A 14,572-nucleotide genomic window follows, 5' to 3' on the forward strand; every position below is an offset into this window, starting at 1 on the left:
GTGCTCCGTGGCTAAAGCTAACATTACACACTGTTGGAGAGATTTATAAAGAATGAAGTTGTGTTTATGAATTATACAGACTGCAAGTGTTTAAAAATGAAAATAGTGACGGCTCTTGTCTCTGTGAATACAGTAATAAACGATGGCAACTTTAACCACATTTAACAGTACATTAGCAACATGCTAACGAAACATTTAGAAAGACAATTTACAAATATCACTAAAAATATCATGTAATCATGGATCATGTCAGTTATTATTGCTCCATCTGCTATTTTTCGCTATTGTCTTTGCTTGCTTACCTAGTCTGTTGATTCAGCTGTGCACAGATCCAGACGTTAATATTGGCTGCCCTTGTCTAATGCTTTGAACATGGGCTGGCATATGCAAATATTGGGGGCGTACATAGTAATGATCCCGACTGTTACTGATTCGCCTGTTCTTCGGAGGTCTTTTAAACAAATGAGATTTACACAAGAAGGAAGAAACAATGGAGTTTGAAACTCAATGTATTGTTTTCCATGTACTGAACTCTTGTTAGTCAACTATGCCAAGGTAAATTCTATTTTTGATTCTAGGGCACCTTTAAAATAATATGAATTGCAACAAAATAGTCTTATTTTGCAAATTATAACCAAACAAAATTTCATGTGTTGAATCATTTAGCAAAGAATCGTTGTCAGAGCAAATATTTACATCTGTCTTTGTTTGCATTGTTAACGTAGATTATTTTCCTCAAAGAAAATTTGTCAACGTCATTGTCGCTTCTTATCAGTGTGACTAGGTGTATGTAGTGGGCAATCGATAGAGGGATTGTACTGTAATCTTAATATATATGTATGTTTTGTGTGATAAAGATTCTTGACCCAGAGCTTGAAGTGGCTGATCACGCTTTTCCTCCACCTTCCATTCAACCATCCACACCTAAGATTCAGGTAAAATTTTTGTTTAATCTATAAATATGTTTTTCCTCCTTCCTTGTGTAATCGTCAAGCATTTGACATCACATCTAGAAATACAAAGTGTCGTGACATTGCAGGAAGTGATTGTTTTACGAGAGCGCCATTGTTTCATGTGTGTTATAGGATAAAGAGATCCGCGCTGTCTTCCTGTGGCTGTTCGCGCAGCTCTTTCAGGGCTATCGATGGTGTTTGCATATAATTCGCATCCACCCTGAACCCGTCATACGTTTCCATAAGGTACTGAAGAGCTCCAAAATTCAATTTCACACAGAAAATATGATAATAAAGAAGCATGAACAGACCTATAAATCTTGTTGTTTTTTCTCCAGGCTGCATTTTTGGGGCAGAGATCACTAGCTGAGGATGACTTCCTGATGAAGGTGCTGGACGGCATGGCCTTCGCTGGGTTCGTGTCTGAGCGGGGTCCTCCGTACCGAGCCACAGACCTGTTTGATGATGTAAGTCATGGGTGTAAGATGGATATAGCTGACATCCAATAGAAAATTGAGAAGGATGTCTTCTCTTTGTCTGTTTCAAGCTCTCTGATCTTTCTCCCTCTTTTCCTTTCACTGTAGCTCATAGCCAATCAGGTGGAGCGCATTCGACAGGAGGCAGGAAATCCTCATAAAGTGATGAAGCATATTAAGGAGCTGGCGGAGCAACTTTTCAAAAATGTTCGTTAAATTCATGTGTCATATCTGCTGTGCACCATGTCACATTTGTCTCAACATGAAAAATATCACCTTTCCAGGTCAAAATTAAGACTAAAACAGTTTTTTTTTTGTTCGTTTATTGTTGTTTTACTCTCAACCTTTTATTTATTTATTTATTTATTTATTTTTACAGAAATAAAGAATAATTGCAGTTAGGCATGTTCAATATATCAGTACAATAAGTTATCAGCGAACATTAATTAAAAAAAAAAAAAAAAAAAAAAAGTATTTTCTCTCACTTAAAGGGATAGTTCACCCTAAAATGAAAATTAAGTCATTGTTTACTCACCCTGGAGTTGTTCTAATGTCATACACACCTCTTTTTTTTCCACTTGTCCATTTAATGGCAGTTACTAGCTACCAGCATGAAGCCTTTAAGTAACACTTGGCATTTATAGCCCTTAAATTTCATGTCACATTTTTATTAATCTTGATTTCTTACAACTTGACTGCTTTTTCTGGGCGAGAATATACCCCCAGAACAGGTAGGGTTATATTAGGGCTGGGCGATATATCGAATGCTTTTGTCACGCGCATTTCGTCAGTAAAGCCGGTTCCCTGATTGCCGCTAAATCGCCATCACCTGCTTTCAAATGGAGCGGCATTTAATAGACAGAGCCGTAGTTCACTGATAAGCCACGCAATATCGCGTTCAATATCGATATGAATCGCCGTCGATATTGAATGCGATATTGCGTGGCTTATCAGTGAACTACGGCTCTGTCTATTAAATGCCGCTTCATTTGAAAGCAGGTGATGGCGATTTAGCGGTAATCAGGGAACCGGCTTTACTGACGAAATGCGCGTGACAAAAGCATTCGATACATCGCCCAGCCCTAGGTTATATGAACGAGCGTGAGTGGAACATTTTTTAAAACATTCTCATTTTGTGATCCGAAAAAGAAAGAATGACATGCTGCATTAGAAAAACACCAGGGTGAGTAAATGATGGCTTCATTTTCATTTTAGGATGGCATTGTCACAACCTGTATGACTTTCTTTCTTCCGTGAAAGAAGAAGAAAATAAAAGAAGAAGAATATAAAAGAAGAAGAATGATTGAAGATTGATCATAAACAAACAGTTTTGGTTCCCAGTGTCTTCCATTTTATGAGCAAAAAATACAATAGGAATGGGAACCAAAACCAACATTCTTCAAAATATCTTGAAAAGAAAGATAGTTATGCAGAATGTTAGTCTCAAAATAAAAATTAATTTTCCATAAGTACATTGCAATGTTGTAATGCATAAATTCATTTGCAACATTTACATTTAGTGTAGTATTTTGATATTGATATTAAATATAAATACATGTTAAATTATATATAGTATTATAAGACATGAGAATTGGCTTATAATATCGGTGCATCGCTATTTCTCTAAACACTGTTTTTCTGGCAGGAAAACCCATACCCAGCGGTGACCATGCACCGAGTTCAGAGGACAGCTGAAGCCGTGCATCACCGGCTACCACAGACCTCTTTCCCTCACCTGGACGAGGTCTCCGTGCAGCTCTTTATAGACCACGCTACAGCAAAACTCAAAACCGCCCCGCCTGTGGTCAAGGCCGAGCTGAAGGGCATGGTTCCATCCGGACCTCCACTGGGTGAGATTGCAAATCTGATGTAGCAAAAGTTCAGATCAACTAAAACTTGCCACAGGAATTGATATGTACACAACTTAGTGCTAATCTTTATGTGTTTTTATTTCTCTGGTTTCTAGGTGACATAGTGGACAGGAACGGGAATGTTATGGCAAACAGCGCCAGGAGGTTAGAGGTGGTCAGGAACTGCATCACATATATTTTTGACAACAAGATGCTGGAAGCCAAGAAGGTAAGAACCTCTTATAAATATTTGTCAGGCTTTTCTGTTAAAGTGCCCCTATAATGCTCTTTTAAAGGTTCCTAATTTTGTTTTGGATGTCTTCTACAATAGGTGCATCCAAGGTCCAAAAACACTTTTATTTTCTCATAATATACATTACAGCATCACTTCTTTTCTGAAGCCGTTTCCTGTTTCTCTAAACACTTCCTTTTACTCTGATCTGATTGGTCAGATGGTCAGCACGTGTCGGAAAGGAAACTCCCATTTCAACTCAAACAAATGAATTGTTGGATTTACCTAAAAAAGATGTCAAGTGGTTCCACGCAACTGAGTAATTTGTACATATAACAATTTAGTTGCATGAACAAAATAAATTGAAGTAAAGCTGACAAAATTTCTTTGAGTAAATAAAAATCATTTGAATTTGTCACTGTTACATAATATTTATTTGTGCAGTTTACTTAATAATGTTATGTTCAATTTATAAAAGTTTATTACATAAGGTGAACACATTTATTGACTTAATTTACCTTATTAAATTAACTATTTGCTCTACAAACAACTCAATTAAATTAAGTTAATGTAGTTACATCAGTTTTTAAGTAATGTGAACAAGAATGGTTTGATTTGAAACTAACAACAAGTTTATCATATCTGAAGTTCAGCTTCTCAGCACTTCATACACAGTGATACAAACAATAACGACGGCATCGGTTTCACCGTATCAATTTGAGCTCGAGTCCTCATCTTTTGGAAGTGCATGCAAAGTGGAATTGCTTTTGCATCGCAGAAAGCGGTCCTCTCTTCAGTCCGCAGCTATAACTACAGTGTTTGAGGGCGATTCAAAGTAGATGTTCGCGGGCAGCCAATGAAGACCATAGACTGGCATTATGCAAATTTGTTACAAACCTATGTAGGTTCATGAAGGAAGTAAGACTGGAATTACTGACAATTCCTGGAACGAGAAGTTCAGTATTGGTTCTTTATTTTACGACACAATAACTCCATTGATCGTGCACTTTGATCTTTGCAGACCTTTTACATTCATAAACAGCTATATTACATATTACATGAAAGGTAATATCTGAAAAAGCATAATAAGGGCACTTTAAATATAAGCCAGATTTATGGTGTTTCAGCTGAAGCTTTTATGATCTCAAGTGAGTCATTTTTTGTGGATATGCGTGTGTTAACTGTGTGTGCGTGTCTGCAGTTGATGCCGGCAGTGTTGCGGGCGCTGAAAGGTCGGGCGGCGCGCGTTTGTCTGACCCAGGAGCTCAACCTGCACGTGCTGCAGAACAGGGCTGTTCTGGACGACCAACAGTTTGACTACATCATCCGGATGATGAACTGCACCCTGCAGGTAAATCACAGGAATGTGCTCTAAAGATTTTCAAGAAATCAGATACAGGATGTTTCTCGGATTGTTGTGGTGCAATAAGGAAGTGGGAAATATGATGTTTTGGTTTAGTTTATGATTATTGTTGATCAACTTTTATCATTGTTTGCCTCCATAAATTGTGTTATTCAAATATTTTAATGTCTGCATATCAATTACGCTTCTATTTTTATCTTCAGGACTGCTCACATATGGATGAACATGGTATTGCTGCTGCCCTGCTGCCATTGGTCACCGCATTCTGTCGGGTTAGTGACTTTTAAGTAAAATATACATGTTTATCATAAAAATTGGTAGATACCTAGAAGCTATAATATTTCACATGCAATTACTTTTGTGGTAAGTAGCCATATAATAAGTGGGATAATGTATAGTGAACTTATTCTGTGATAATGACTAGCCAACTGGACATATTTGGCCGATTTGAGAAGTTCAATAATGAGTGATGAATGCATGACTGTTCTGTAAAAGGTACTGGATAAATGGTAGATTTTCTCTGACTTAAGCATGTGAGTTTGCCGTTTTTGTGTGCGTTACAGAAATTGGGGGGAGGCATCACTCAGTTCGCCTACAGCTGCGTTCAGGAGCACATGGTGTGGACGAATATGCAGTTCTGGGAAGCCATGTTTTACAGTGATGTTCAGAAACATATCCGGACCCTGTACCTGGAGAACGGCGAGGAGGGAGACGCATCCACCACTGTAATTTATTTTATTTTATTTTATTTTATTTTATTTTATTTGAAAGAATTTAAATAATGTTTTTGAGTTATGAAAGTTATTTTTAAGTGTTACCTTTAATTTTAATAAAACTGTACCCTCTGGGGTCAATAAGATTTTATTTTCATTTTTTTAATTTATACTTTTATTCAGCAAGGGTGCATTAAATTGATCAGAAGTGACAGTAAAGACATTTAAAATGGTTACAAAATAATTATATTTTTAACTTTCTATTCATCAAAAAATCCCAAAAAATTTTTATAAGATAATTCTTATTATACAGTAATAATAATGTTTCTTGAGCAGCAAATTAGCATATTAGAATGATTTCTGAAGGATCATATTTAACAGGAATAAATAACATTTTAATGTTTTAAAATAGAAAACAGTTCAAATTTAGAAGTTAGAATTTTAAATTCTAATAATAGATTACACAATATTACTTTTTACTGTACTTTTGATCAAATAAATGCAGCCTTCTTTCAAAAACATTGTATCAACCCCAAACATTAGAATGTTAATATATGTTATTTGTTTTATGTTTAAAAATTGATGTATATAAGGTGTATTTTCTTTAACTGTTGCCTCTTGTATTTGACCTTTGACCTCTGCGTCTTTTAGGAGGTGGAGGGCATGGGGGGTCAGAAGCAGGTGAGCGCCCTGGAGTTGGCGTCAGAGCAGAGCCGTCTATGGCCCACGTTGAGTAAAGAACAGCAACAGGAGCGCGTTCAGAAGGAGGAGAGCACGGTGTTCAGTCAGGCCATTCACTACGCCAACCGCATGAGCTACCTGCTGCTGCCGCTCGACACCAGCAAAAACCGCCTGCTCCGCAACACCGGCCTGGGAGATGTGGAGAGTGTCAGCAACAGCTACGTCACTAACAGGTGTGTGCTGCTGCATGTGGGCACAATAAGACAGTAATGTAATGTAATGTAATGTAATTAATAAAATAAAATAAAAAAATAATAAAAAAATATAAAAAATAAAATAAAATAATGAAATTAAATTAAATAAAATATAAAATAATAAAACAAAATAATACCTGTGCTGCTGTGTTTGGGCACAATAAGACATACCATTTATAAAAATAAAATAAAGTCAAATTAAAGGTATAGTAAAATAAAGAAAAATAAAATAAAAAATATTACACAACTAATTTTATTTCCCCATTTGTCCAGTATTGCTGGCAGCATGGCAGAAAGCTACGACACAGAGAGCGGCTTTGAGGATGCCGAAAGCTCGGATGTTGCGAACTCGGTAGTTCGGTTCATCAACCGTTTTGTTGACAAAGTGTGCAACGAGAGCGGCGTGACCAACGAACACCTGAAGGCCCTTCACACAATGATACCAGGTAAAAGGATTTTCACGGACAATGCAGCCATCAGAACGGGTCTGAACAGAGCTAAATTTGTTTTTCTTTTAATTGCAATTCGTTAAAAATGTTAATATTCCATTTTGTTTCTCTTTTAGACATTGTTCAGATGCACATCGAGACATTGGACGCTGTTCACAGGGAGAGCAAACGACTGCCGCCTATCCAAAAGGTAACCAACTCATTGTTTTATGTTCCGCTGGGCAGGAAATGCAGTGTAGAAAACCAGGCAGATCCACCCACATACCACTTCAACCCCACCACCCTTGAGTCAGAGTGCCATGGCAGGTACGTTTGCGTGACGTGACACTGCCTCACTGACCGTGGCCTGAGTGATGCATGCTGGTCTTATTGGCCTGCTGTTCTGAGCACACTTTAGTCTGATGTTCTGCCATGCTTTTTTTTTTTTTTAACTCATAGGTTTGATTTTATCGCAGAACCTGGTGCAAAATTACCATAATATCCTAGCAGAATGCCCTAACAAAACCTTTATGGTTTATTTCATTTGTTTTAAGACAAATTTAGACATTTCCACTGTATTCCACAGTCCACTTCCTCTTATGTCTAATCTCAAAGCAGTCTTAAAGGGAGAGTTTGGGCAAAAATGCAAATTATCTTCATTTACTCTCAATCGTGTTGTTCCAAACCTGTTTGCCTTTATTTTGTTTTGTTTTGTTTTATTTATTTTTATTTATTGTTTTATTTTACTTTATTTAACTTTACTTTTTTACTTTAAAAGAACACCTGCTATTATTTTATTTTAAAAGAACACCTGATTTTATTTTATTTTATTTTATTTTATTTAATTTTATTTTAAAAGAACACCTGCTTTTATTTTATTTTATTTTATTTTATTTTAATAACCTGCTGCTATTTTATTTTACTTTTGTGTTTCATGGAAGACAGTCAGTCAAATGGGTGTGGAACAGAATAAATTGAGTCATTTATTCCTTTAAATGCCCATCTTTTATTGCAATGGCAGAACTGCGCAGTGAAGTGTGGTAAAGACCTTGCAGTGTTTTTTTTGACTTGACTGTATTTTCGCTCCACTGAGTTCTAAAGAAAAGTACTCTGTGCTGGAGAAGCCAGTCATGCATCTTTCATCACTCATTGCCTAGCAACCAGTGCTGTCATGGGACGCTAGCATTGAACACTTTCATAAGAACTCAAATGAGAGAGTGTGAATGGACCCCGACTAATGTACAGCTCTAGACAAATGGGCTGAAGATCGAGGACACGTTCCTCTGAAAGACAGTAGATGGTCATGAGATCAGTAAATCATTCAGAATCACAGCATCAAATGTGATGAAACTTGCTTTTGCATAAGCGCCTGGAGAGTATTCTGGGTTAAAGAGCCCACTGTTTTTTGCCCCATAATCCATTTGTTTATTTGAAGAAAAAAAAAAGAGAGAAAAATGCTAGCATCGATTAAATAAACATAGGCTACTTTTCCCTGATGAAAATGTTGCTTCTGGCATTTCTGGACTTATGAAATTTTGTTAGAAGAACTGTGGGAATGAAAACGTTTTACAGAATGTTTTACAATCTGAATTCTAAGTAGACTTATCCAAGTATCCCATGCTTTAAGCCAACGTGAAATCAAAATGGACCCTATTTACTTTGTAATGCACGTCAGATGTTGATTTGTGCATGATTCATCAGTGTACATTAGGGATTTCCCTATTTGGAAAGGCATGTAAAATGAAAAACGCATTCTACTGAGCGCCTAAAGGGACATGGTTAGGCTTGTTGCTGTAGTCGGTTACTTTACAGTACATCATGATTTCACTTATCATATGACGAGAGTGAGGCCAGATGACTGACAGGATGACGTCAGAGGATTTGGTGCGCAACAAATCCTGAGCTTCATTGACAAACATCTTATATTGTAAAATGTGTGATCAGTACCGCTGCTCCCTCTACACAAGACACACAAGATCACGAATTCGAAAGTGAAAGTAAATCGCGAGCGCACCGGCAAAAGGCAGTTTTAGTACTCCGCATATTGATAGTGGCTCCCTGATGCCTGCAAAATTATATAATTACCCAACAATATAATTCTTAGGGGTGTGCACAAATAGTCGAATATTCGAATATTCATCCTAAAGGGACATGGTGATGGAAAAAAAAGTTTTTAAAAAAAGTGTGAGTTTCAGTTTGCGTGCTTGGGATTTATCATGGATTCACTGAATTTACGGCCAACAAAGCAACGTAGCAAAACTTACTGAATATTCGAATACTCAGTTTGAATATTCAGTAAGTTTTGCTACGTTGCTTTGTTGGCCGTAAATTCAGTGAATCCATGATAAATCCCAAGCACGCAAACTGAAACTCACACTTTTTTTTTCCATCACCATGTCCCTTTAGGGGCTCCGTAAAATTCATCATTTCCTTTCTGAATATAGTATTCGGATTCGGGGCACATCTCTAGTGCACGTTATTCAGAAGAAAAGAAAAATGTCTTTTGTAATCTTTCATCAAAATATTACAGCTAATATTGCTTTGTTGTTGTTTTTGGTACTGAAGTCAATTAAATTTATGAAAGCAATTTCATAAAAACAATTTGTGATTTAAGATTAATTTGATTTTAAAAATAGCTAATTTGATAAATTGGTTATTTAAAAAAAAATGGTAATTTGATTTAAAAATTAGGTTAAGTTAAAACATTAGGTCATTTGATTAAAAAAAAAATAAATAAAAAAAAAATCCAGTTCTTGTTAATGTAATTTGCAGTAATGGAATATAATGTAAGTGCAAAGAAGTGAAACTTTTGGAATCTGTTGAGATGCTCTTACGGTTATACTTATTTTGCTATGTAACGCCGTCATGATCCAGTTCCCATGGATAGAATCAGTCCCACTTGATTGAATATCCTGTTTTACTTGAAAAGAAATCACCTTATGAATACAGTTTCATATTGACCTGAAACTTTCTCTTGAATTTGGACTGACACGTCCTCATTAGACTGAAAGTGTTTTTACATGCTCAAGACCATTAACATACAGAAATGTCAAACCAACTGAGAGGAAATGCACCTTTGTGATTTGAATGATCCGTTTCCTCCAGTTCATGATATGTTGAAGCATTCTGCATGCTTGATGTGATTAATTTTACATTTGAGCAACTTGAACATAATATATGCTGACAGTCATTACTTTCCTTTTTTGCTTTCCTCAATTTCTTTCTTTTAATTTACTTGTCTTTTCTCTCTATTTCCTCTTTATTTTCCTCTGTCTCCAGCCCAAGCTTTTGAGACCAACTCTACTGCCCGGTGAGGAGTTCGTGATGGACGGCATGCGGGTGCACCTCATAGCAGACGGCCGAGAGGAAGCCACTGGCTCGATGGGTGGTCCGCCCCTGCTGCCTGCCGAAGGAGCCATCTTTCTCACTACCTACCGGCTCATCTTCAAGGGCACACCCACCGACCCTCTCGGTATGCTCCTGTTGGTTAAGAGGGATTGATTTTGCATGATTAGTTGAGAGCAGCAAGTCTGTTGGTCATGAATTATAGAAATGTTGTCCTTGTCTCGAGTAATTTTCTGTTTAAGAGATGTAGGACACTAACTTGAAATATTTAACATACTGTGAAATATGAAAATGGAAATCAAGGCAAAAAGCCTTTTTGGAGGTGCAATAAATGTTGCCGTACGTGTTTGTATTGTGCAGTTGGAGAGCAAGTGGTCACCCGCTCTTTCCCTGTCGCCTCCCTCACAAAAGAGAAGCGGATCTCTAATCTTAACCTTCCCATGGATCAGTATATACAGGATGGTCTCCAGCTGCGTTCCTGCACCTTTCAGGTATTGAGCATCACCTGCCTTTCCTTTTGCTCCATCACTCACAGTACATGAAGTTATATAAGTGCACAAAAACCCTTCCCATTCAGTTAATACAGATTAATATTACATTATATATTATGTAATTTAATTTTATGTAATTTTATATATTATTCAGTTTTTTTTTTTTTTTTAAAGGTGCCCAAGAATGCTTTTTCACAAGATGTAATATAAGTCTAAGATGTCTCCTGAATGTGTCTGTGAAGTTTCAGCTCAAAATACCCCATAGATTTTTTTAAATTAATTTTTTTAACTGCCTATTTTGGGGCATCATTAACAATGCACTGATTTACACTCGGCACCGCCCCCTTAAATCGCGTGCTCCCTGCCACACGAGCTCTCGACTATATTACAGCGCATTTACAAAGTTCACACAGCTAATATAACCCTCAAATGGATCTTTACAAGATGTTCGTCATGCATGCTGTATGCATGCTTCGAATTATGTGAGTAAAGTATTTATTTGGATGTTAACGTTTTATTCTGAGTGAATTTGAGGCTATGCTCCGTGGCTAATGGCTAATGCTACACTGTTGGAGAGATTTATAAAGAATGAAGTTGTGTTTATGCATTATACAGACGGCAAGTGTTTAAAAAATGAAAACAGTGACGGCTCTCGTCTCCGTGAATACAGTAAGAAACGATGGTAACTTTAACCTCATTTAACAGTACATTAGAAACATGCTAACGAAACATTTAGAAAGACAATTTACAAATATCAGTAAAAATATCATGCTATCATGGATCATGTCAGTTATTATTGCTCCATCTGCCATTTTTGGCTGTTGTTCTTGCTTACCTAGTCTGATGATTCGGCTGTGTGCAGCTCCAGACGTTAATACTGGCTTGTGTAATCCCTTGAACATGGGCTGGCATTATGCAAATATTGGGGGCGTACATATTAATGATCCCGACTGTTACGTAACAGTCCGTGTTATGTTGAAATTTGCCTGTTCTTCGGAGGTCGTTTAAACAAATGAGATTTATATAAGAAGGAGGAAACAATGGGGTTTGAGACTCACTGTATGTCTTTTCCATGTACTGAACTCCTGTTATTCAACTATGCCAAGGTAAATTCAATTTTTGAATCTAGGGCACCTTTAATTTTATAACGAAGCAGTATTTTTATGTATATTTAGTATTGTCTGAGTCCCTTTAAGGCAACTCATTTCACTCGGCTGCCATATTTGAAACTCCTGTCGGGCAGCTATGTCAGTCCAGCTCCTGTCTCTTTGAATGAGGAACATCAAATTCTCCAAAGATCTTTAGCTTCTTTAGCTTTATTTAGAAGGTTGGACTCATTCCACCATATTGCACATTGCACTTTCTCCCATTCATAGTAATATGAGTACACTAGGGTTGCGCGATTAATCGAAATTAAACCGCACGCGATTTGGCAAAGGTTGTGATTATTTTATGCGCAGCTTCTCAGTAAAGCACAGCTCTGTGATCAGTAGTAAATGCTGCTCCTTCTGAACGCCAGAGGGCGCTCTCTCCAGAAACTCCAAGAAGTCAATAACACGCGTCATTCCAGGAAATCCCTATGGCAATCATTCTATTGCTGTAGCTGAGTAAACATAATCGCAAATAATGACAAATGACAAAAACCTGTATCGGACTTTGTGTGAAGGATTTTTGTGCAAAAAAATTGCTTGCAAATATTTTTATTTATTTGTGATTTAGTGTCATGCGAATTGATCAAGCCTTGATTTTTCTCAGTTACTTTAATCTTTCTTCTCTCTTGTAGCTTATGAAGATCGCCTTTGATGAGGAGGTGGCGTCGGATCTCGCTGAGGTGTTCAGGAAGCACATGCATAAGCTCAGATACCCACAGCACGTCCAGGGCACGTTTGCCTTCACTGTGGGTCAGTCTGCAAAACTTGTGGTGGAGCACAAGACCAAGGACAAGAACCAGTCGCTAAAGTAAGAACTAATGGATGCTAGTCTAGGATAGAAGGATCTTCTCCTTTAAACAACACAACTCTCAGCACATCATTTCTGTTTTTTTGCCCATCTTTCTCTCACACTCACATAAATGCTTTCTCGATCCAGCCTCTTCCTGTTTGGGTCATGTGTCCCAGTGGCACTGGTTAAAAACCAGTGAGAGCGAGAGGAAAAGAAATGGCATGTGGCGATGCTGCGCAAGCCTTGAATTATTCAGCAGTGGAAAATTCGAAAGCTTTTGCATTTCGATCCTGCATTAGCAGCAAATGGGTGTCATGGCAAACTCAGATGCGGTTCTGTTCTTCGCTGCCCTTGAAGGCGGGACCAATTATCTTCAAACTCTTTTAAAAGCAGCTTTTAGTGTTTTAGAAAAATACACCATGACAGCAGCTCAGACAGTCTTCCCTCTAGGCTTGGAAAAAGTGCTTGATATCTACATGCAAACATGGTTTATAGTGAGCTATGTGAAAATGTGTATTATAAAATATTGTTTTATATTTGTTTTATTATTTTTTATATTTGACCTTACAATATAAATATTCAAGGTGTATTTAACTGTTGAGGAATATGTGTAAATATGTATTTTTATTTTATATGTATTCATTCTTGAACATAACATTAATATGATTTTTCAAGTGATTAAAAGGTTTGAGCTGCTGTTTCTTCTAGAACGCTGTCTAAAAACCTGGTCAAGACCGCAAAGAGGACCATTGGGCGTCAACATGTAACCCGGAAGAAGTATTCCCCACCGACCTGGGAAAACCGCAGCAGTTTGCAGTCAGAGATTGATGAGGATGAGATCTCTGGTAAGATGAACACAAAAACATACACTCATACTTTGACATTTTGATCACCAACACGTGATTATGCAATATAATGCAACTTCTTTGATTGAACAGTGTCTGAAGAGCCGGACCAGAGTTCGCTCACGCTCTCCTCCACCATCCGTTCGTCAGACCGCCAGACCATGAGTAATGTGGTCGAGCGGGCCTGCTGTCGTGACTATCAGCGCCTGGGACTGGGAACGCTCAGCAACAGCCTGACGCGCTCTAAAAACGAACCCTTCCGGATCTCCACCGTCAACCGGATGTACACGGTCTGCCGAAGGTGAGTCCCAGATTTCTCAGAAATAAAATTTCAAACACTGTTAACCACGTAGTATTTATGTCTAAATCTCATTGCCTTTCTGTCCATGTGTTTCAGCTACCCGGGGTTACTGATCGTGCCTCAGAGCATCCCTGATTCCACCATCCAGCGAATCTGCCGCTGCTACCGGCAGAACCGCTTTCCTGTGGTGTGCTGGAGGAACTCCCGCACCAAAGCTGTGCTGCTGCGCTCGGCCGGCCTGCATGCTAAAGGCGTCGTGGGCTTCTTTAAATCACCCAATGCACCCACTGCAGGTCAGAGCCCAAATGCAAATTTAAAATTTTTAAGTAGCCATTATCTTATCTAGTAATCATTTTTATTTTATTTTATTTTATTTTATTTTATTTTATATTTTTTTTAAATATTTATTTTTTTAGTATTATACTGTATTGTATTTTAATTAATATTAATTAATATTTATATTTTAAATATTTAAAGTGTTATTTTAGTGTTTTTTATTTGCTATTATAGTATTTATTAAAGGGTTAGTTCACCCAAAAATGAAAATTCTGTCATTTATTACTCACCCTCATGCCGTTCCACACTCGTAAGACCTTCGTTAATCTTCAGAACACAAATTAAGATATTTTAGTTGAAATCCGATGGCTCCGTGAGGCCTCCATAGGAAGCAATGACACTTCCTCTCTCAAGATCCATAAA

General features: G+C 37.5%; 1 protein-coding gene across 5 annotated transcripts in view; it reads left to right on the forward strand.

Moving 5' to 3' along the window:
* The window catches only part of sbf1 (SET binding factor 1), a 70,195-nt gene that overhangs the window by 46,054 nt on the left and 9,569 nt on the right, over nt 1-14,572 (forward strand). For all 5 annotated transcript variants that reach the window (XM_048154837.1, XM_048154840.1, XM_048154838.1 and 2 more), the window contains 18 exons: nt 858-935; nt 1,086-1,199; nt 1,292-1,420; nt 1,538-1,636; nt 3,075-3,279; nt 3,396-3,508; nt 4,713-4,862; nt 5,078-5,146; nt 5,438-5,599; nt 6,239-6,501; nt 6,796-6,968; nt 7,088-7,161; nt 10,230-10,422; nt 10,656-10,786; nt 12,570-12,745; nt 13,436-13,572; nt 13,666-13,873; nt 13,970-14,166. In XM_048154837.1, the coding sequence (XP_048010794.1) occupies nt 858-935; nt 1,086-1,199; nt 1,292-1,420; nt 1,538-1,636; nt 3,075-3,279; nt 3,396-3,508; nt 4,713-4,862; nt 5,078-5,146; nt 5,438-5,599; nt 6,239-6,501; nt 6,796-6,968; nt 7,088-7,161; nt 10,230-10,422; nt 10,656-10,786; nt 12,570-12,745; nt 13,436-13,572; nt 13,666-13,873; nt 13,970-14,166 (2,671 nt within the window). The remainder of the gene's footprint in view (nt 1-857; nt 936-1,085; nt 1,200-1,291; nt 1,421-1,537; nt 1,637-3,074; nt 3,280-3,395; nt 3,509-4,712; nt 4,863-5,077; nt 5,147-5,437; nt 5,600-6,238; nt 6,502-6,795; nt 6,969-7,087; nt 7,162-10,229; nt 10,423-10,655; nt 10,787-12,569; nt 12,746-13,435; nt 13,573-13,665; nt 13,874-13,969; nt 14,167-14,572) is intronic.

This window comes from Megalobrama amblycephala, linkage group LG14 (assembly GCF_018812025.1).
Source record: "Megalobrama amblycephala isolate DHTTF-2021 linkage group LG14, ASM1881202v1, whole genome shotgun sequence".
Classification (NCBI taxonomy): Eukaryota; Metazoa; Chordata; class Actinopteri; order Cypriniformes; family Xenocyprididae; genus Megalobrama; species Megalobrama amblycephala.